This window comes from Lacerta agilis, chromosome Z, assembly GCF_009819535.1.
Source record: "Lacerta agilis isolate rLacAgi1 chromosome Z, rLacAgi1.pri, whole genome shotgun sequence".
Taxonomy (NCBI): Eukaryota; Metazoa; Chordata; class Lepidosauria; order Squamata; family Lacertidae; genus Lacerta; species Lacerta agilis.
Window position 1 is genome coordinate 14,238,143 of NC_046331.1, and position 20,220 is coordinate 14,258,362.

The 20,220-nt window shown below is 46.2% G+C and overlaps 1 protein-coding gene across 1 annotated transcript in view; it reads right to left on the reverse strand.

Annotated features, from left to right (window-relative positions):
- Positions 1-7,017: 7,017 nt before the first annotated feature.
- Positions 7,018-20,220, reverse strand: part of NCS1 (neuronal calcium sensor 1) — a 61,483-nt gene continuing 48,280 nt past the window's right edge. Inside the window, exons 4-9 of the mRNA XM_033137335.1 lie at positions 18,683-18,821; positions 13,783-13,861; positions 13,326-13,414; positions 12,656-12,733; positions 10,883-11,000; positions 7,018-7,863 (exon numbers count right to left, since the gene is read on the reverse strand). Of these exons, the coding sequence (XP_032993226.1) occupies positions 10,902-11,000; positions 12,656-12,733; positions 13,326-13,414; positions 13,783-13,861; positions 18,683-18,821 (484 nt within the window). The 3' untranslated portion in view covers positions 7,018-7,863; positions 10,883-10,901. The remainder of the gene's footprint in view (positions 7,864-10,882; positions 11,001-12,655; positions 12,734-13,325; positions 13,415-13,782; positions 13,862-18,682; positions 18,822-20,220) is intronic.

Consider the following 20,220-nt stretch of genomic DNA (forward strand, 5'->3'; position numbering starts at 1 on the left):
GGTAACCCCCTTATCAACAGAAGATCCATGGCTTGTGATTGCTGGCTCAAGGCCAGAAAGAAAGAGAGAGAGATCATGGTCTGCTGTGCCAGAGTGTCACCTGTCTTTTTTGGCACCTGGGTGTTGACACGGAGGTATTTGTTGACTCTGCATCCTTCACAATCCAATCCCCCTTTCTTATGCAGTCTTGTGGCTTCCAGACTCTGTGTGCTGAGTCAGCAGCAGACAAAGCAAAGGGCCAAGGCACACAATCTTGCCTATTCTGGATGCAGCCGCGGGAAATCCCCTCTGTAAACACAGAAGGATTGCCCTCTTGGATCAGACCCCAAAGTCCATCCAGCTCACATTCCAAAAGCAGAACATTTGATGCTTTAGGAAGTTCAAAAGCGGGCATAACTGGAAATAGCCAGCCTCTCTCCACCCCCACCCACTCTAGGGATGCAGAGGTAAGGAATTCAGTTCACAAGGAGATAAATCTATCTTGTACTTTGCAAAACAATATGCAAACTGAAATGCAGCTATTGTTCGAAATTCAGACACATCCAAATTTTGCAATGCAGCTTTCCAGTCATGTAATACATGGAAAACCGCATGTGTTAAGCACAGTGTTTATTAAAATGCACACATTAGTGAAAATAACATGCAGAATGGTGGGTGGAGTATCACTGGGTTCATTTCACTGAAAAGAGAAAATTCTGAAAACTTTATAATACCAGGTTATTTACTGGTATATAGGTTAAGTAGGTGGGAAGTTAGTCTCTAATGTGTCATGAACTTTACCATTATTATTAGTACAGCCATAGAATTATAGAGTTGGAAGGGATCTCTAAGAGCAGGGCCGGATTTAGGTTTGATAAAGCCATAAGCTACTGAAGGTAATGGGGCCCTTTATATGTCCAGCTGTCCTTTGCCAACAACAAATTGTCACTGTTTTTTTCAGTTGAATATATGCTACATGGTAATTTATGGACCTACCGGTAATAGGTATCTAAAGCCATTTGCCACTGTTGCTGTATGTAGGTTTTATTTTATTTGTTTTTTCATCTTATATTTTGGAAATGTACATCCAGGTGTTTTTTTCCTTTAAATTTTTTTGGGGCCCCCAAGAGAGTGGGGCCCTAAGCAGTAGCTTGTCTAGCTTATACGTAAACCCGGCACTGCCTAAGAGCCATCTAGTCCAACCCTTTGCAATGCAGGAATCTCAACTAAAGCATCCATGGCATATGACCATCCAACATCTGCTTTAAAACTTCCAATGAAAGAGAGTCTATAATCTCCTGAGGGAGACCATTCCACTGTCGAACAGCTCTTACTGTCAGAAAGTTCATCTGATGTTCAGTTGGAATCTCCTTTCATGTATCTTGAACCCATTGTTTCAGGTCCTTTACTCTGGAGCAGCAAAAAAACTAGTTTGCTCCATCTTCCACGTGACGTGACAGCCCTTAAGCTATTTGAAGATGGCTATCACCTCACATCTCAGTCTTCTCTTCGCCAAGCTAAACATGTCCAACTCCCTCAAGCATTCCTCATGAGGCTTGGTTTCCAGACCCTTGCTCCCTTTGGTCACCCCACTCTATGCACCTTCCAGATTGCCAATTTTCTTCTTAAAACTTCCAGGCATGGAAACTCAGGTGAAGCACATCTCAGTCCCTCCCTGCCCCTTGTCTGCAGATGTGCCCCTCTAGCAAATTTCATTTAGATACCGAGAAACATCAGCACATTTTGCAGATTTGCAAATGTTTACCCAGGGTAAATTTGTGAGCGTGTGTAACCCCCATGGCCATAAAAGGCAGAGTTTCCTTCTATGCTTTTCTCCAAAACTGTTGTGAACCACCTTGTGATTTTCAGATGAAGGGTGGTATACACATTTAATTATGATAATGATGATGATGACAGTGAAGTGTTGCCTAGAGTAGGAACGGTTTAACAATGAGGATACCTTAGAAAGGTGGCTGAGGACAACCCCAACTCTGCAACATCTAAATAGAGTCCTCCTCAAGCTTGAACTGTGACCCTGAGGAAGCAGACATGGAACATAGGAAGCTGCCTTATACCATCTGGCCATTCCAACTCAGTATTGTCTACACTGACTGGCAGCAGCTCTCCAGTATTTTTGAGAGGGTGTCTCCCCCAGTCCTAACCTGGAGATGCCAGGCATTGAACCTTGGACCATTTGCATGCAAAGCAGATGCTCTGCCACTGAGAAGGTGAAGGAAGCACTGTTGGAAACTGGTTTGGATTTAGAGGGGGCAGCGAATCACATTGCTTACTCCAAAGAGCTTTCTGTTCTGGAGCTGCTGAATGGATTCCCTTCGTTCGAAGCCACTTCATAAAAGCTGTCCTCTGTGGGGGTCTTGCTGAGCAAAATGAAATATCCTTTCACTGCTTAGGGCTGCTGATGTGTGGCACCAGGCAACACCACTACGTCAGTGGGAGATGCAGTTGCCTAGCAACCCCACGGATCCATCTCCTGCTAGGATTTGAATCTTGATTGAAACAGCAAAGATGCACACTCACCAGCCAACAGCACTGAAGCACATTGTGGATGGATGGACAACCCATTCCTTGCACCTTACATTTTTTATTTTATTTTATTTTTTTAACCTTTCACCTTACATTTTCAAAGTGAAAGCCCAATTAATGTGTTACATGAAATGAACCAGAGGGGGGCGGCGAGAATTTCCAAAGGATGACAGGTCCTACCACTGGTAACTCATGGAGACCAAAACAGGGTCTTGTGATGCTGGTGCAAAGTGGTAGCTTTATGTACAGTACTGAAGGGTGTGTGTGTGGGGGGGGGTGTCGTGTCCCTCAAAACTAGTTCTTCTACAGCCAGTCATCATCACCTGTGCTATCAGAATTCTGGTCTCTCAGGAAACCAAAGGCATTAGATTACATGTGCCCTATGGGACACCACAGTAGTCTAGAGGCAAATTCAAAAGTGCTGGGTCCCTTCATGATATCAACAGCAACAGTTCTTCCTTGACCACCATTGCAGCCCTCAATGTTCTTCCCATGTACTTTCTCCAGAGGCACCCTAGGAGCCCATCCTCAGTGGCTGACTTTCATTCTGATTGGCACCAATCAGCACAAAGGGTGAGAAGACATATTCTCAGTGGCCAAAGAGCTGGCATCTTGAAAGCCAATAGGGACACACCGGGCTTTATAAAAAACCCTCACATCCATGTCAGTCCTCAGTCAGAGTAGCTACAGATGGGCATGCCTTGCCTCTTCCAGAATCTGATCCCGCCCCAACCTCCCAGCCTACCTCTGACCACATTTACTTCTGGCCCTGTGGGAACTCTGATGTTTGCAGGGTCTTGACAATGAAGCAGGAACAATCTGACCTACTGTTATGTAACCTGGCAATGTGTCCGCTTCAGGAATACTGTGTGCTGTTCTAAGCAAGCCTTCTCAAAATAGGGTATTTAAGTGCTACTAGTTTAAAAAATAAAATCAAAATCTCACTCTCCCCTCCCCCCCAGTAAATAAAACTGCCAGAGGGCTGGAACATTTTTTTTCCTGACTGAAAAAGGTTATATGAGCTTTAGCCTAGAGGTGGGGAACCGACTAACAGCACAAACCTGTCCTTGTCCACTGGGTGGGAGTCGACGTGAGAAGATTGGTGCTCTCACAAAGGAAAGGCCTTAGTGTAATGAGGAACACAGTTGGGTGAATAAAGACCTTGTTGTCTCTCATTCACACACAGAAGACAGTTGTGCCCTGATTCCTGGAAAAGCTTGGTGGTGTGGTGATGAAATAATGTTCTCAACCCTGTCTGAATTGGGGGACTCATGCAGTACCCCCAAAATGGCTGAAATAAATTCAGATGATACAGAAACCTGAAACTGATATAGACACTGTTCAAAGTATCATAACATGAGTCTGTTGGATCAGGCCACTGTGGCCCATCTAGCCCAACCTCTTGTTCTCATATAAGCTACCCAGATGCCCCAGTGGGAAAACAGCAGGCAAAACTAGTCTGGATAGCTCAGTTGGTGGGTGGTGCTGATAATGCCAAGGTTGCAGGTTCAATCCCCGTATGGGATAGCTGCATATTCCTGCATTGCAAGGAGTTGGACTAGATGATCTGCAAGGTCCCTTACAATTCTATGATTCTAAGACAAGAGCCCTCTCCCCTCCTGCTGTTTTTGGTAATTGGCTTTCAGAGGCATTGCTGCCTCCATGTGTGAAGGCAGAGCAGAGCTCCTGTGGCTAGTAGCCGTTGATAGCCTTATTCTCTATGAATTTTCCCAATCCTCTTTGAAAGCCACCTGAGTTGGTGACTATGATTGCCTCTTGTGGGAGCAAGTTCCATAGTTTAACTATGCATGATGCTCTTTAACACCTATATTAAGCCATTGGATCATTTGGGGTTTTGGAGTGAGGTATCATCTATATGCTGATGACATCCAGCACCATCTCCCTGTAACATCTGAATCACGCAGGCCATTCAAGTCCTGACCTGGCGTCTGGACGAGGTGATGGGCTGGATGGCAGCCAACAACCTGAAGCTGAATCCTAGCAAGATGGACGCCCTGTGGGTGCATGGGTCCAGATAATAGGTCAGTTGCCTGTTTTGGACAGGTTTGCAATCTCCACCCCACCTCCAGATCAGGGTGCTTTCTAATAGTTTTTGCTTATATGACAGCTACAACTATTCCTGGGCAGGGTAGCAGCTGATCTCAGAGAACTATCGCATCCCACCACTTTCCAGTCAGGATCAACCCAGAGCTTGATTAGCCCTCATGGGAAAAAGAGGAGCCTGCCAATCCTCCAGAACTACATACAGAGCCGTCTTAAGGGGATCTGCCGCCCTGGTGCGGCTATCCCTCCGGCGCCCCCGCCATGCCGCCTCTCCGCCGCCCCCTCCCGTGCTTGCCGCCCCTTGGGAGGGGGGTGGGCGAGCGGGGGATGAGGGGCGTGGCGCTGGAGCGGCGCGGGGCTCTGCGCGCCCTTCCAGCGCTTTCCGGACGGGAGGCGAGGGCGGCCGGCTCGCGCTCCTGCGCGCATCCGGATGGCGCGGCGCAGCCGGGCGGCGCGGCTGGGCACCTTGTGTTCCATCGGGTGGGCGGCCGGCTGCGCGCGGGAGCGCGAGCCGGCCGCCCTCGCCTCCCGTCCCGGAAGCGCTGGAAGGGCGCGCAGAGCTGTGCTCCTGTGCTCTGCTGGGCAGCCAGAGGGCATGGCGTGGCCGGCCAGCTCCCTTGCCGGGAGTCAGAGGGCGCTGCCGGCAGGCGCTGCCAGCGGGGCTGGAGGACGGAGGCGCCCTCCAGGCCATTGCGCCCTGGCGCGCCGCGCCACCAGCCCCAATGGATGAGACGGCTCTGACTACATACAGGAGCTGAGCAGGCAACATCTCCAAATAGAATCCAGACCTGAAAACGTCCCACTCCTGAGAAGAAAGTCAGACTCTTCACATCAGGTATATCCAACATTGTGCCCTCCAATGTTGCTGGGCATCAACCTGCATTATCTCTGACCAATGGCTGTACTGGCTGAGACTGATGGGATCTGTAATCCAGCAACAGGTTACCCGTCTCACATGACCAGCCAGCTATAAAACTGTTCTGTTTCATGTTAGCCATTCATGTTAGCAGCTCCCTGGGCAGGTATGGAATTTGGAGCTCCACAGTAGCAATGGCAGTAACAGGACTAGGCCTGGAGTTGGGAATTTATCCTTGACAGAGATGTGAGCCTGTAGCCCTGCAGATGATATTCAACTACAAGTCCCAGCAACCCCTGCAAGCATGGCCAACAGTCAAGGAAGATGGGAGTCAGACTCCAGCAACATTCAGAAGGGCACAGGTTCCCCTTCCCTGACCCAAGTAGGAACAATTATTTATTAGAGGAATTGAAGTTGAAATCTATGTTTAGTGAAGCCAGCTTCACATGCACAGGATTATGGCCTAACCACAAAATGAGTAAGAACCAATTTTGGAGGGGCCTAGTTGAAAGTTAAGAGCGAAAAAGAGCTCCAGGTAAGATGCAAAGAGGCCTCCGCAAGTACAAATTGGGCTGGGCAACATTTTCCAATGACTATGGTTGGCTGAGGTGCTGGGGTGAAAGAAGAGGGCAGAATAAAGTGTGTTTCATCATGGAAAGTTCTCACAGACTTTTTGGAATCTGACCTGTAATGCATTACTAAGTAAAGGTCTAATTGAGAATCTGGTTTGAGCCTCTGTATTGAACCCCTAAAGTGAATTTTCTCCAACAGGATCCATTCGCCACCATGTCATTACAGGGTTCTGCCCAAAGTGAGGTTGCGGCTAATTTTTAGAGGTTTCCCCCCCTTAGACAAAACTTCCAAAGAATTCTGAGGAAACTCATAAAAGTATTGAGAGGAACTAGCTAAAATTCCCCAGTGGTGATATTAGCCTTAAAACAGAAGAGAGTTAGAGAAAGATCGGATGCTCCCAACGACAAGTAAGAATCCAAAAACCCACAAACAAACAAAAACAGAGGTACTATTATCACCATCATTATTATTATTATTACTTCCTTTCAGAAAGAACTGTGTTTTTGTTGTCAGTTTTTTAAAGCTCCAACAAGATTGGCCACATTAACACTTCTTTAGTTTCATGCAGAGAGAGAGAAAAAAAAACTTGGGGTACTGGATTGTTTCATCATTCCTCTTTTACAATGTAGGCAAAATGGCAAAATGAATGCGGGGGGGGGGCAGAAAATAAAGAAATACAAAAGAGGTGGGGAGACAGCATTCAGAGGGGGTGCTGCAGACATCGCAAGTCCCAGGTGCAAGGCCTGCCAAGAGTAAGAGATTTTGGGCCTTTTGGGGTAGGGCGATGGATAGATGGACAAAAGACAACATAATCAGAGGGCACATTGACCCCCTTCTACCCCAGCCAGGCAGCACAGCAGACATATATATATAAGTTGTGGGGATCTTTCTTTCTTTTCTTTCTTTCTTTCTTTCTTTCTTTCTTTCTTTCTTTCTTTCTTTCTTTCTTCTTTTTGGCTTAGATTTCTTCTGTGAGGGACAACACCCCTGCAGCATGAGTTTTTTTTTGTTCTTTTTCTGAGACACGAGACAAAAAAATTATACAGCAGCTTTGACACACACAAAACGGCAAATAAATAGCTACCGATTGTTCATAGGTCATTCAAAAGAAGAAAAAGCGTCTCACTTTTCCGTCACGCACACACACACACAAATGAGAGCATACAATAACAATGTCACACCCCAAATAATCATAATAATAATGTGTGTGTGTGTGTGTGTGTGTAGCATTGCAATTTGAACCACAAACCCAAATGAGGATGGACATCAATTTCAAATGGATTTTTAACCCACCCACCCCCCAACACACACACACACGTGCGACACTCCCAGGATTTTAAAAGCAAAAGCTTAGCTGCGATTAAGCCATCCACTCTTGACAGTTCTGGTCCAGTCCAGTGGCGCCCTGACACAAGACGTCTTAATGGGACCCTAAATCTCCAGTCTGCATGATTCTCCCCACCCCCACCCGTAAGAGATATTTAAAAATGGTGCTCGTTCTTAATCCGTTCGAAACAAACAAAACAGAATATTAACATGTGAGAGTATTCTTCATGGCCCCAAGGAAATGGCGCTTATCTTTTCATCATCCTCTTCATCATTGGTTTCTTCTCCTCCGCCCCCGCTTTTCTTTTTTTCTTTTCTTTAAATAGTTGTTAAATGCAGACGCTGGCAAATGGAGATGACGAGCTGGTTTTTGAGCACAAAGTGGTTGGGTTGACGTCACGCTCCAAGCACACCCCTCTCCCACGTTTTTAGCGCGATGAGGGGCTGGCATACGTCAGGCGAGAGAGTCTGGTCTGAGGTGGGTGTTTGATGGCACTGGAAGGGGGTTCCTTCAGGTGTGTCTGGAAAAAGGGAGCAGAAAAGCAGTTAAAAGGGGGACAAAATTGGTAGTTATAAGCATTCTGACTTGATGGAAATTCCTATGCTTACAGACTAAGGCAACATTCACACTATACATTTAAAGCACAGTATCACTTTAGGCAGCCATGGCTTCTCCCAAAGAATTCAGGGAACTGTAGTTCATTAAGGGTGTTGAGAGTTCTTGTGAAAACTTACTATTCTCCTCACAGAGCTACCTGTACAATTTCCATAGTTTCCTGCAAAGAGGGACTGATTTGTTAAACCACTCTAGGAACCCCTCTATTATCACTCTAATGGCTGTCTGTTTTGTTGTTGTTGTTCAGTCGTTCAGTCGTGTCCGACTCTTCGTGACCCCATGGACCAGAGCACGCCAGGCACCCCTATCCTCCACTGCCTCCCGCGAAACTCATGCCAGTCACTTCAAGAACACTGTCCAACCATCTCATCCTCTGTCATCCCCTTCTCCTTGTGCCCTCCATCTTTCCCAACATCAGGGTCTTTTCCAGGGAGTCTTCTCTTCTCATGAGGTGGCCAAAATACTGGAGCCTCAACTTCAGGATCTGTCCTTCCAGGGAGCACTCAGGGCTGATTTCTTTAAGGATGGATAAGTTTGATCTTTTTGCAGTCCATGGGACTCTCAAGAGTCTCCTCCAGCACCATAATTCAAAAGCATCAATTCGTCAGCGATCAGTCTTCTTTATGGTCCAGCTCTCACTTCCATACATTACTACTGGGAAAACCATAGCTTTAACTATACGGACCTTTGTCGGCAAGGTGATGTCTCTGCTTTTTAAGATGCTGTCTAGGTTTGTCATTGCTTTCCTCCCAAGATGCAGGCGTCTTTTAATTTTGTGACTGCTGTCACCATCTGCAGTGATCATGGAGCCCAAGAAAGTAAAATCTCTCACTGTCTCCATTTCTTCCCCTTCTATTTGCCAGGAGGTGATGGGACCAGTGGCCATGATCTTAGTTTTTTTTATGTTGAGCTTCAGACCATATTTTGCACTCTCCTCTTTCACCCTCATTAAAAGGTTCTTTAATTCCTCCTTCATGGATCACTACCTTGTCGTGGTGAAGGGGCTTGAATAACTCAGGGAAGCTATGAGCTATGCCATGCAGGGCCACCCAAGATGGACAGGTCATAGCGGAGAGTTTAGACTAAATGTGATCCACCTGGAGAAGGAACTGGCAAGCCACTCCAGTATATCTGCCAAGAAAACTCCATGGACAAAGACAATAGGCTGTCTGTTTTAGGTTTTATTAGTTCCAAAGCAGATTTGGAAAGCAATAAGTTGGTCTCTCCAAATGTACTGTGGATCCTTGGTGGTGTTTGCTGACTCTACTGACACAACCAACTTGCAATATGGACATCAAAAGCTTGCCAATTATTTGACCTCACAAGCAGAAAACACTCCTGTGACAGATTTCCAAACTCCCAGCACTTGCATTGAGGTTGATAAATGTGTTCTCTCATTGCATATCCAACTCAAAGGAGACCCACTGATATTAATGAACATGTCTTGCTTAGGTTTATTAATTACAATGGGTCTGCTCATGAGGAAGCTAGCTGGATAAAACCCAATATATTTTGAAAAGCCAATAATCAGTAAATTATTCACAGAATGGAAATCTTGCAAATTAGACAATGGGTTGAGCATACTTAATTGTTTCAGGTCCTTTCCTCCGGAGCAGCAGAAAACTAGCTTGCTCCATTTTCCATGTAACAGCCCTTAAGCTATTTGAAGATGGCTATCACCTCACATCTCAGTCTTCTCTTCACCAAGCTAAACATGTCCAACTCCCAAGTATTCCTCATGAGGCTTGGTTTCCAGATCCTTGCTCCCTTTGGTCACCCCACTCTGTGCACCTTCCAGATTGCCAATTTTTTTCTTAAAACTTCCAGGCATGGAAACTCAGGTGAAGCACATCTCAGTCCCTCCCTGCCCTTTGTCTGCAGATGTGCCTCTCTAGCAAATTTCATTTAGATACCGAGAAACATCAGCACATTTTGCAGATTTGCAAACGTTTACCCAGGGTAAATTTGTGAGCGTGTGTAACCCCCATGGCCATAAAAGGCAGAGTTTCCTTCTATGCTTTTCTCCAAAACTGTTGTGAACCGCCTTGTGATTTTCAGATGAAGGGTGGTATACACATTTAATTATGATAATGATAATATATTTTGACATTCCCCTAATCAGTAAATTATTCACAGAATGGAAATCTTGCAGATTAGACAATGGGTTGAGCAATGCTATCCCCATATTCTACCTGTTCATCAAATAAAATGGGGATTTTATTAAACTCAAGAACCCTAAGAGCAGCCTGCTGGATTAGGCCAATGGCCCATCTAGTCCAGCAACCTGTTCTCATAATGGCCAACAATATGCCTCTGGGAAACCCTCGGGCAGGATGTGAGCGCAAGAGCGCTCTCCCCTCCTGAAGTTTCTAGCAACCGGTAGTCAGAGGAAGCATTACTGCCTCCACCCATGGAGGCAGGGCATTGGCCATTGTGGAATTAATTTGTCCCCTCCTCTTTTAAAGCCACACAAGTTGGTGGCCTTTACTGCCTCCTGTGGGAGGTCCAAAATTTAATTATGCACTTCATGGAGAAGGACTTTTAAAAATCTGTCCTGAATCTTCCAACGTTCAGCTTTTTGGGATGTCAATGATTTATAGTGTTATGCAAGAGGGAGAAAAACTTTTTTGTATCCCCTTTCTCCATGCCCTGCATAATTTTATAAACTTCTATTATGTCACGTCTTCCTCACCTTTTATCTAATCTAAAAAGTCCCAAGTGCTGCAACCTTTCTTCACAATGGAGTTGCTTCATCCCCTTAATCATTTGGGCTGCCCATTTCTGAACCCCCTCTTAAAGAAAGCCGAGGATGTATTCCCCATAAATCAGGGAGGGGGGCACAGCATCCAGATGTTCCCAAAGCAACCCCCCATCCCCACAGCCCCCCTCTACCTTTTTTTTTAAAAAAAAATGCACCCACTTACCAAAGCGTAAGACTGCAAGCTATACGAGTCCGTCATAGAGGGAGAGCGCCTGAACAATGGAAGGGTCAGCCTTGGATCCCTCCTGGAACTCCTGCAGGGTGAGTTTTCCATCTGAATTCTAGGACAACAGAAAACAGTGAGGAGTCAGAGAGGATAATCACAACAACTCTGTGAGGTAGGGGTGTGTGTGTGTGTGTGTGTGTGTGTGTGTGACTGGCCCATTATGGCTGAGGGAGGATTCAAGCTCAGGTCTCCCCAGCCTCACATTTTCTACCTAGAGATGCTGGAGATTGAACATAAGCTGTGGCTTTGCTTGCTGTCAGGTTCAATCCTCAACCCAAAATACTGTATTTGTGTATGGAGTCAAGCCATCTGGGCCTACCTAGCCCAGTACTGTTGACCCTGACTGGCAGCAGCTCTCCAGGATCAACAGGCAGGGAGTCTTTCCCAGTCTTAACTGGAGATGATGGGGCCTTCTGCATTTGAAACAGGTGTTCTGCATGTATCCCTTTAGAGCCAAAGGCCTCAATCCCTCGTGGGAAATCTTCTGGGGACCAGAAATCTTCTGGGAAATCTTCTGGGGACCATGATAGGTGGGGCCACGTGCAAAAGAGGGTGGAACAACAGGTGTTGTCTTGTACATTTGAACAACCAAAGTCAGAGGATTGCACCCACATACCTCTCTCTACCCAACAGGGGTGTAGCAAGGTAAATTGGTACCTGGGGGCAATTTTTTTTGTCAACCCCCCCCCCCAGGCATGGGAAGGTCAGGTGGTACCCGGTGTGGAAAATTTCTTGTCCCCCATTGATCCCCCCCCCAAAATGGTTTTACGTTATTTCATATTTTCTTACAAAGGAATAATAACAAGTATCCCGCCCTCCCCGGCCGAAGTTGGGCTCAGGGTGGCTAACATAAGATTCATAACATCGGTATAAAATCAAACAATAATTAAATTACCTCCTAAAAACATTTCAAAATCAAATTAAAGTCTAATTAGATGGATTTCCCACAGGGGTAGGGTTGGGAACAGTAAGTGTTCTCTGAACTGAAATTTCAGCCTTCATGACATACCGGTAGGAAAACAGCCAAGTGAACAGCTATTTTGGTGGAGGAGGGTCAAGATATTAACTGATATGCATGAAATTTCATATATAGCTATATAATCCCTAGTATAGTAAGATAAGATCTTTGGAGCAGGCATTAAAAAAAAATTCAAAAAAAAATGTGCCTTGATAATTTGTCACCCCTCCATTATGGAACCCGGGGCGGCCTGCCCCCCTCACCCCCCCTTGCTACGCCCCTGCTACCCAACATGCACGGAAACAAGAGGCATGATCAGAGTTCAAGGCTACATCCCTGCCAAGCAAAAACACTTCAGGAAGTTCTGAAGTGAAGCAGATAAGGACAGTGGTCTGAGGAGAGCCCCAAGGGCCAGATAAAGAACTGCAGAGGGCCACATTTTGCCCCTGGGCCTGAGTTCCCTCTGCGCCACTCAGCTACAATTCTTCCCCCTCCTGCAGAGACTGCCCGTGCAGAGCTCCGAATCCGTTTCTGCCCACAGGGAGAGTTTGCTACATGTGGGAATAAGCCCGATGACAGGGTGGAGGAGACAGCCTGCCTTCTGGACCCTCAAAAGGCACCCTCAAATTCATTGAAGCAGGACATGGGGGACATTGGTTGTGATCTCTGGTGTGGGAGGGTGGCAGGGGAAATGGGCCTGGCAATTTCTGGATGGTTGCCTCAAGGTGAGACAATGTCTGGATGCATCTTACTTTATCCATCATGGCAAAAATCCGGTCCACCCGCTTCTCTGGGGTGTTTTCCTCTTCAGGGAGCTCCACAGTGTTCCCCTGAAGAAAAGAAAAGAAAAGAAAAGGGGGGTTCAGTCTCTGCCTCCTGGCCTGAAATAAAATAAATAAATAAACAAGCTTCTCCCAAAGAATTCTGGAAACCTGTAGTTTGTTAAGGGTGCTGAAAGTTCTTAGAGGACCTGCTTATTCCTCTCATAGAGCTACAATTAAGTCCCAGATTTCCCTATGAATATGGACTGCTTGTTAAAATACTCATAACAAACTCCAGCGCCCAGAATTTTAGGGGAGAACTTTTGACCATTTAAGTTGGTATCATAGTGCTTTAAAGGTATGGTGTGAATTTGGCCTAAGACTACAAAAGTCTTTAGAGGTTTTATTCACCCCAAGGAGTATAATTTGTAGCAGCCTGGGGGGGGGGGGAGGAGAAACCAACATAAACTCCCACCTTCCCCCATTTACAGAAGCATCCTTGACTGGTTGCCTGGAAATGGTTTGTGAATTACCCAGGTGACCAAATTTTGCTCCTCCAGGGTGGAGCCTAGCATTTGCCCTTCCCTCCACCTAGTTCCTCTTTCTATAAATAACAGCTGGAGTCTTACTCATATTGCATCCTGCTCTTTCAAACACTCACCACCATCTGGTAAATGGCATCAACGATGTCCAGCATCTCATTCCTAGTGATGTAGCCATCGTTGTCAAGATCATACAGCTTAAACGCCCCTGAAACCACAAGTAGAAGGTTAGGGAGAGCTATGCTGACCTGCGGCTTAAAAGCCCTAATTAAATGTTAGCCCCACCCTCATCTAAGCATCATCTGGAAGCCTAGATGGTGTGTGTGTGTGCATGCGCACGTGCATGCGCATATAGGTGCTATGTACAGTCCTAGCAGAAGACTTTCATAAGCTGCTATCTGAGCGCAAGAGGAAAGGGGCAATATCCTGAGGGTGCCACATGCCAAAAAGGAAGCCTTAGCTCACATTGCAAAGGTCAGTTTTGCTTGGGGATGGGTTGTGGGAGCTGAGCCCTAATTTAGAGTGTTGAATGCTGATAGGACCAGTTTTTATTTTCAAATCCAGTTGACCACTTACACCGCAGTTTCTCATCCAACGTCCCCCGGGAAGTGACCGACAAGGCTTGGATAAACTCGGAAAACTCAATCCTTCCATCCTGAGAACAACAGAAAAGTGATTTGGTAAGCCACCTAGGATGGCCCAGGGCAGCGGGGCATCTCCAGGTAAGGTGGAGAGAAGCTCCCTGTCTGAAACCCTGGAGAGCTGCTGCCAGTCAGTGCAGATGTTATTGAGTTTGATGGAACAATAGCCCTGACACTTATAAGGCTGCTTCCCAAACAAGGTAGTTTGTGATGACTGGGGAAGAGGGTGGAATCTCACAGTAGGAAAGGGCACCATGCACTCTCTTGCATTGCAGCAAGGGATAGAAGCCTCAATCTATTTCTGCTCCATGTTAATTCCTCACACGCTCTTTCAAAAATCTATCCTGTCCTGTATCCAATTTAATCTGTGCTTGTTTTGAAAAAATATGCATGAAAATTCTTATTTAAATACATATTTCAGGAAGCGTTTTATCCCCAAACAAGATTTTCCTAAGTGGAGTTTAAATTCTACATACACATTTGTAAATGCATTTTATTCCGAACTGCACGCACAGAATTTTCACATGTTTTAATGTATTTTAATATTTGTTGGAAGCCGCCCAGATAGGTGGGGTACAAATAAATATTATTATTATTATTATTATTATTATTATTATTATTATTAAATTTGTTGAGCCGAGAGCTCTGTGTGTAATATTCTGGATGATATTTCAATCCACACATCTGAGTCCAGGTGCTGCAAAATCCATGCCAGTTCACTTTGGGAGACACAGAAATCAAAATTCCTCAAGCACCTGGAAATACAGCATAGTTGAGCATTGCTACAAAGGAGATTCTGCTGGAACTATCAAGGGCAAGCTTTCCCACCTGCCTTGCCCCACTCCATGCCTAGTGGGGGGGTATTTTTGCTGCTATGTGGATGTTTTATATTTTATTGTCAGGCATAATTTCAGTCGTGAGATGTGAGATGTTTGTGATGTTTCAGTTACAGGTGGGTAGCCGTGTTGGTCTGCCATAGTCAAAACAAAATCAAAAATTCTTTCCAGTAGCACCTTAGAGACCAACTGAGTTTGTTCCTGGTATGAGCTTTCGTGTGCATGCAGAAGTATCTGAAGAAGTGTGCATGCACACGAAAGCTCATACCAGGAACAAACTCAGTTGGTCTCTAAGGTGCTACTGGAAAGAATTTTTGATTTTGTTTTGTGATGTTTGTTTGCCTTACAGACATTTTGTTTAAATTGTGATCTGTTTTGTATGCTCCACTGCCACAGCTGGGGCACTAATGCTTCTGAATGCCAATTGCTGGAAACTGCAGGAGGGGAGAGTGCCCTTATGCTCAGATCCTACTTTTTGGCTTCCCACTGAGGCATCTGGCTGGCGGCTGTGAGAACAAGATGGTGGACTAGTTGGTCCATTGGAGGAGGAGGCTTTAGATGGCTACTAACCACCATGGCTGTGCTCTGCCTCCCTGATCAGAAGCAGTAAACACTTCTTCTTCTTAGATGATATATGGCCTTTAATGAGCATTCATAACAATTTGTTTGCAAGGTTATACAACAGGGAGCATTCTTCCTGATTTGTTCTTCCTGGGGGCAGGGCATCGTGGCGTCACGTTGTGACATCACGCCGCAACGTCACTGCGGCTCCGCCCTGGCAGTGGGGGAAAAGCCCTTTAAAAAAAAGCAAAGCAAAGGCAAGCAACCTGCTTGCCTTGGCTTTTCTTTTTTTAAAAGGGCTTTTCTCCCCGCTTGTGGGCGGAGCCACCCGCAGGGGCAAGGGGGGCCAGCGAGGATGGGGGGTGTCACCCTCCTCCTCGATGGCCACCCCGGCAGCGGCGAGAAAAGCCCTTTAAAAAAAAGCGAAGCGAAGGCAAGCAGCTTGCTTGCCTTGCCTATTCTTTTTTCAAAAAGGGCTTTTCTCCCCGCTGCTGGGCAGAGCCGCCCACAGGCGCGAGGCGTGGGGCGGGCCAGCGAGGATGGGGTGTCACCCTTGTGACAAACGTGACACCCCTCCTCCTCGCTGGCTGCCCCGGCAGCGGGGAGTAAAGCCCTTTAATAATAATAAAAGAGGAAGGCAGGCGTCGGCGGTTGGCTAAGCCAGCAATCAAGCTAGCCACCGCACGCCGAGCGATGCTTTCGGCACTGCCGATCATGGGGGGCGGGGTCCCCCACCCTAAGTGTCACCCCCACCCCAGGGCGCTGCCCGGGGCGGCATGCCCCCCCTGCTACGACCCTGGTGTTGACACATCTTCCCGATATTCATTCATCCCACTCTTTTCTATGCATTTCTCCATCATTCTCCAATACCAAGTCACTTGTAGATCCAAAGGTACTTTTGCCATACTGGTTGCTTTTGATGTGTTGGGTGTTATTAACAGCTCAGTCTACCTTAATATTTCCTAAAGGTCACAGCTTCAATAGCTCTTATCTCAGAAGAATAGTGTAGTACTGGCCAATTAACTTTCAGTTTCCTTAATGACAAAAAGCAGAAAAAGGGGAAAGACACTTCACACCAAGAATTCCCTTGTCCATTTAAGATTTATTGTCAGCCATAAATCAGGCTTTTCACTCTGTCTTAGCCAGATGGGTAAGATATAAATAATAAAAAATTTGTTGTTGTTGTTGTTGTTGTTATTATTATTATTATTATTATTATTATTATTATTATTATTATTATTATTTTAACTACCCATTTTCCTTCTGTTCTTCTTAATGACAGAAATTCATTATTCCAAGTTTCTGGACTGTAGATTTTTACCAGCAGAGCATTCTTCCTCTCTAGTTTGCAGTTTTTCCTGTCCCAGAAAAGTTTAAGAGAGGGTGCGAATATTTCTACCCATGGAGGGTGTTTACATGGCGTTTCAGCACAATGTCACTCCTTAGCTTGCCAGCTCTTTCTAGCTCCCGTCCAAGCCCCCAGGTGCAGACAGCATAAAACAGCCTTGATCGAAACATTCAAGGTACTCCCCAATCACCCTTATCTCCAGAATGATTTAATAGTTGGACTATCTATCTGACTATCATCAATCACCACATAATTATATTGTGTTAGTGGCGAGCTAACAGAGAGACAGCCAAACCACCATTCATCTCCTTGGAAGCCCACAATTCTCAGCACTCTTAACAAACTACGGTTTGAAAGGTTCTTGGGGGTGGATGTTATAAATGTATAGTGTAGATGCAGCCTAATGGAGGAATACCTTTTCTAAGATGGGACCTGCTCTCTTCAGTTTTCATAGGTACTTTCCTTAAATTAAATTATTCAATATATTTCTAGCCCACCCTTCATCAAATCAGCCTCACCAAATAATCCACTCAAACAGTATACACTTGTAAATATCAGTTGCTGGAATCTACAGGAGGGGAGAGTGCCCTTGTGCTCAGGTCCTGCTTTTGGGTTTCCCACTGGGGCATCTAATTGGCTACTGTGAGAACAAGATGCTGGACTAGGTGGGCCATTGGCCTGATTCAGAAGGCTCTTAGTTTCTTAGGCTCATTCTTAGGTTCTTATCTTGAAATGTTGTATTTTATTCTGTATGTTGCTATGAGTCACTTTGAATATGAAAAATGGAAAAGTGGAATACATATAAACTGATTCACAGTTCCCTCCCCACCTAAAAAGTAAAATAATCCACAGTTCTGCAAAGATGCTTACAGGAGTCACAGCCTTTGCTCAAGGCAGGAGGGACGTTCCTCAGTGGGATAAAATTCTCTCAGTTCCCTTTTGGAAAGGAAAAGGGGAGCATTAAAATGCCAGAGGAGGAAAGTGGTTGTGGGGAACAACTTAGAAAAGAGCAGGTGCCTGATTGGCATTTAGCTTTACTGCAGCTCTGCTGGTTTCGAGATGGTGGGGGTGAGTTTAATCCAGCTGGAAATGTTTAACCGGATATTGTGTCATTCCTGCTACTTTCCACAGACCAGGACTCAAGGCAGCTTACAGAAATTAAGACAAACTAAGATAAAATACAGAAGGCTAAAAACATTAAAAAGATAATCGTGAAAAAGTAATTAATAGAATTAAATTAAATTAATAGAATTAAAAACACATAAAAACAAATCTAGTAAAATACAGATAATAAAAACAGCACAGCACTATCTGAAAGCCCTTTCCTTAAACAGTCAGTTCCCAGAGGTCTGTTGGAAGAAAATAGACTTTACCTGCGGGTGGAAGTTCAACAAGGGGAGATCCGGTCTTGCTTTAAAGAGGGAGTTTTACTTAATCTCATTTCCTCTCTAATAACAACAGACCAATAAATGGGTAAATAAATAAATTCACCCCTAGGGACTTGAGCAGGCAACAATTTTCAGCCACCATGGAGCAAAGGGATGGATTTTCCTCCCTTCTTAGACCAGCTGTGCTGGAAATTGTTATGATTTGGAGGTGGGACATTGGCCCAGGGTTTATCAGGTCAGGAGCATCCCAGACCATGAGATTTCAGGGCCCAAATCTGAAACGAAGGTGCTGTCACAGGGGGCAGTGATGTCATGAGGGTGGGCCCTCCTAGACATGGAGATTAATTGGGACAGGGAAGCAGAGGAGGGCAGACCCTGTCAAACATCTACACTGTAATGTGCAGCCAGGCTGTAGCTTGCATGCACAGTCCTCTTAATAATTTTGTATATTATAATTAAAGGCCCTCTCGCCCACCTGGAGATTCAAGCCTTCTGCCTGCCACCTGGAGGCAGCCAGGCCAATCTGAAGACTTCAGGTGACACCTGGCAACTGTGTGTGTGTGTGTGTGTGTGTGTGTGTGTGTGTGTGTGTGTGTACATGCTTTCTAACTGGCAAGCTCCATTAATGCTTCAGAGGGGAGGATAAGGAAGGATAAGGAAGTGGGGGGGGGAGCGAATCACAGAGGAACGCAGTGGACTTACTTTGTTCTCGTCAAAGACATTGAAGACGAATGTGGCAAACTTGGTCGGGTCCCCAAAGGGGAAGAACTGCTTGTAGATCTTTTGGAACCCAGCAGCGTCCAGCTGCCCACTGGGGCAGTCCTTGATGAAGCCTTTGTACCTGCGCAAGGAAGAAAAGGAAGGGGGAAACAGCTTGAAGCATATCACCAAGGTGCCCCACAGTATTGACAAGGCGCTACAGATTCTGTTCAAGGTGGCTCTGATGATACAGCCTTAAGCAAGGGAGAAAGCAAGGGACAAGAGTATACTCACTGAAATTAATGAGCCAATGCCTTCGGTGGGTCTACTCTGAGTAAGACTGGCACTGGGTGCTGCTACCCATGGGATCCAGCTCCCAGGAAATCTCAGGTTATACCTTTCCAGAGTTTATTTTACCAGCTGCACTTGGCAACCATTTTCCTTTCCCAGAATGCCCTTGGCTAATGTGTGGCTTGAGGGCATTCCTAGGGAGCGGGGAATGGCGGCCACCAGAGGGGACACTTTTCTCCTTCCCCACACTCCATGGCATGCAATAACACAACGTCCAGGACATACTGGGGAATGAAAATGTCTCCCTTGCGTAACATAAACACATTAGAAGAGAAGAGCCTGCTGGATCAGTTAAGAAACCCTGAGAGTGAAGGCAGCATAACAAATCAAAAGACTGAGCTAAAGTCAGGAATGAGTTCATTTCTTGCTTCTGCCATGAGTTGACTAGCTTGGTCTTAATCAAGTCCCTCCCTTAGCCTTACCCCCAATGTAGGGGAGAAGATAAGAAGACCCCTGAAGCGGGATCATGACAATGGGCCCGCACCTACTTGATGTTAGTATTTGTAATGTAATTTCATTGGGAATGTATTTCACAAATAACAGATGGTATTGGGGAAAGGATGTGGCAGTAGGCAATTGGCAGTTGAGACTTGGTAGTTGGCAATTGGCAGTTGAGAATTGGCAGTTGACAGTTGGGAGCTGGTTGGTTGTTTCTTTTAGTTCTATATTGACTGTGAAGGTGAATGGTGTGGGGCATAGCTGTCAACTTTCAGATATGAAAATAAGGGACCACCTATAACAGTCACATGGCAGTGGTGGGCGGAGCCAGAAGCAAAAGTGGGCAGAGCCTGGCCGGAGTGACGAAAGAGGAGGGGCGGGGCGAAGCCGCCTATCTGGCAGGAAGGGTCGCGCGGGCTCCTCCCCCCCCCCGCTGCTGTTGTTAGTGGCACACTATCTGGCAGCGCCCCTCTCTTGCCCTCATTGATTCTCCCACGCCTGCCCTCTCCTAAGCCGAGAGGCGCTGCCAACGTTCGTCCAAGTTTGAATCCTCCCCCGCCCCCACCTCCCCCTTTGAAATAGTGGGGTGGAGGGAGGAGGGAGAGGAGCGTGGCCGGGGGGTGGGGGAACCTTTATGTAGAGAAGACAGGGAGTCTGGTTACGGAGTCGGCCTGAGGGGAATCTCCCCCATAGCCTCCTGGAGCAAGTCTCCTCCACACCCCCTGCACCATGGGGTCCAGGGGCAGCTCCAG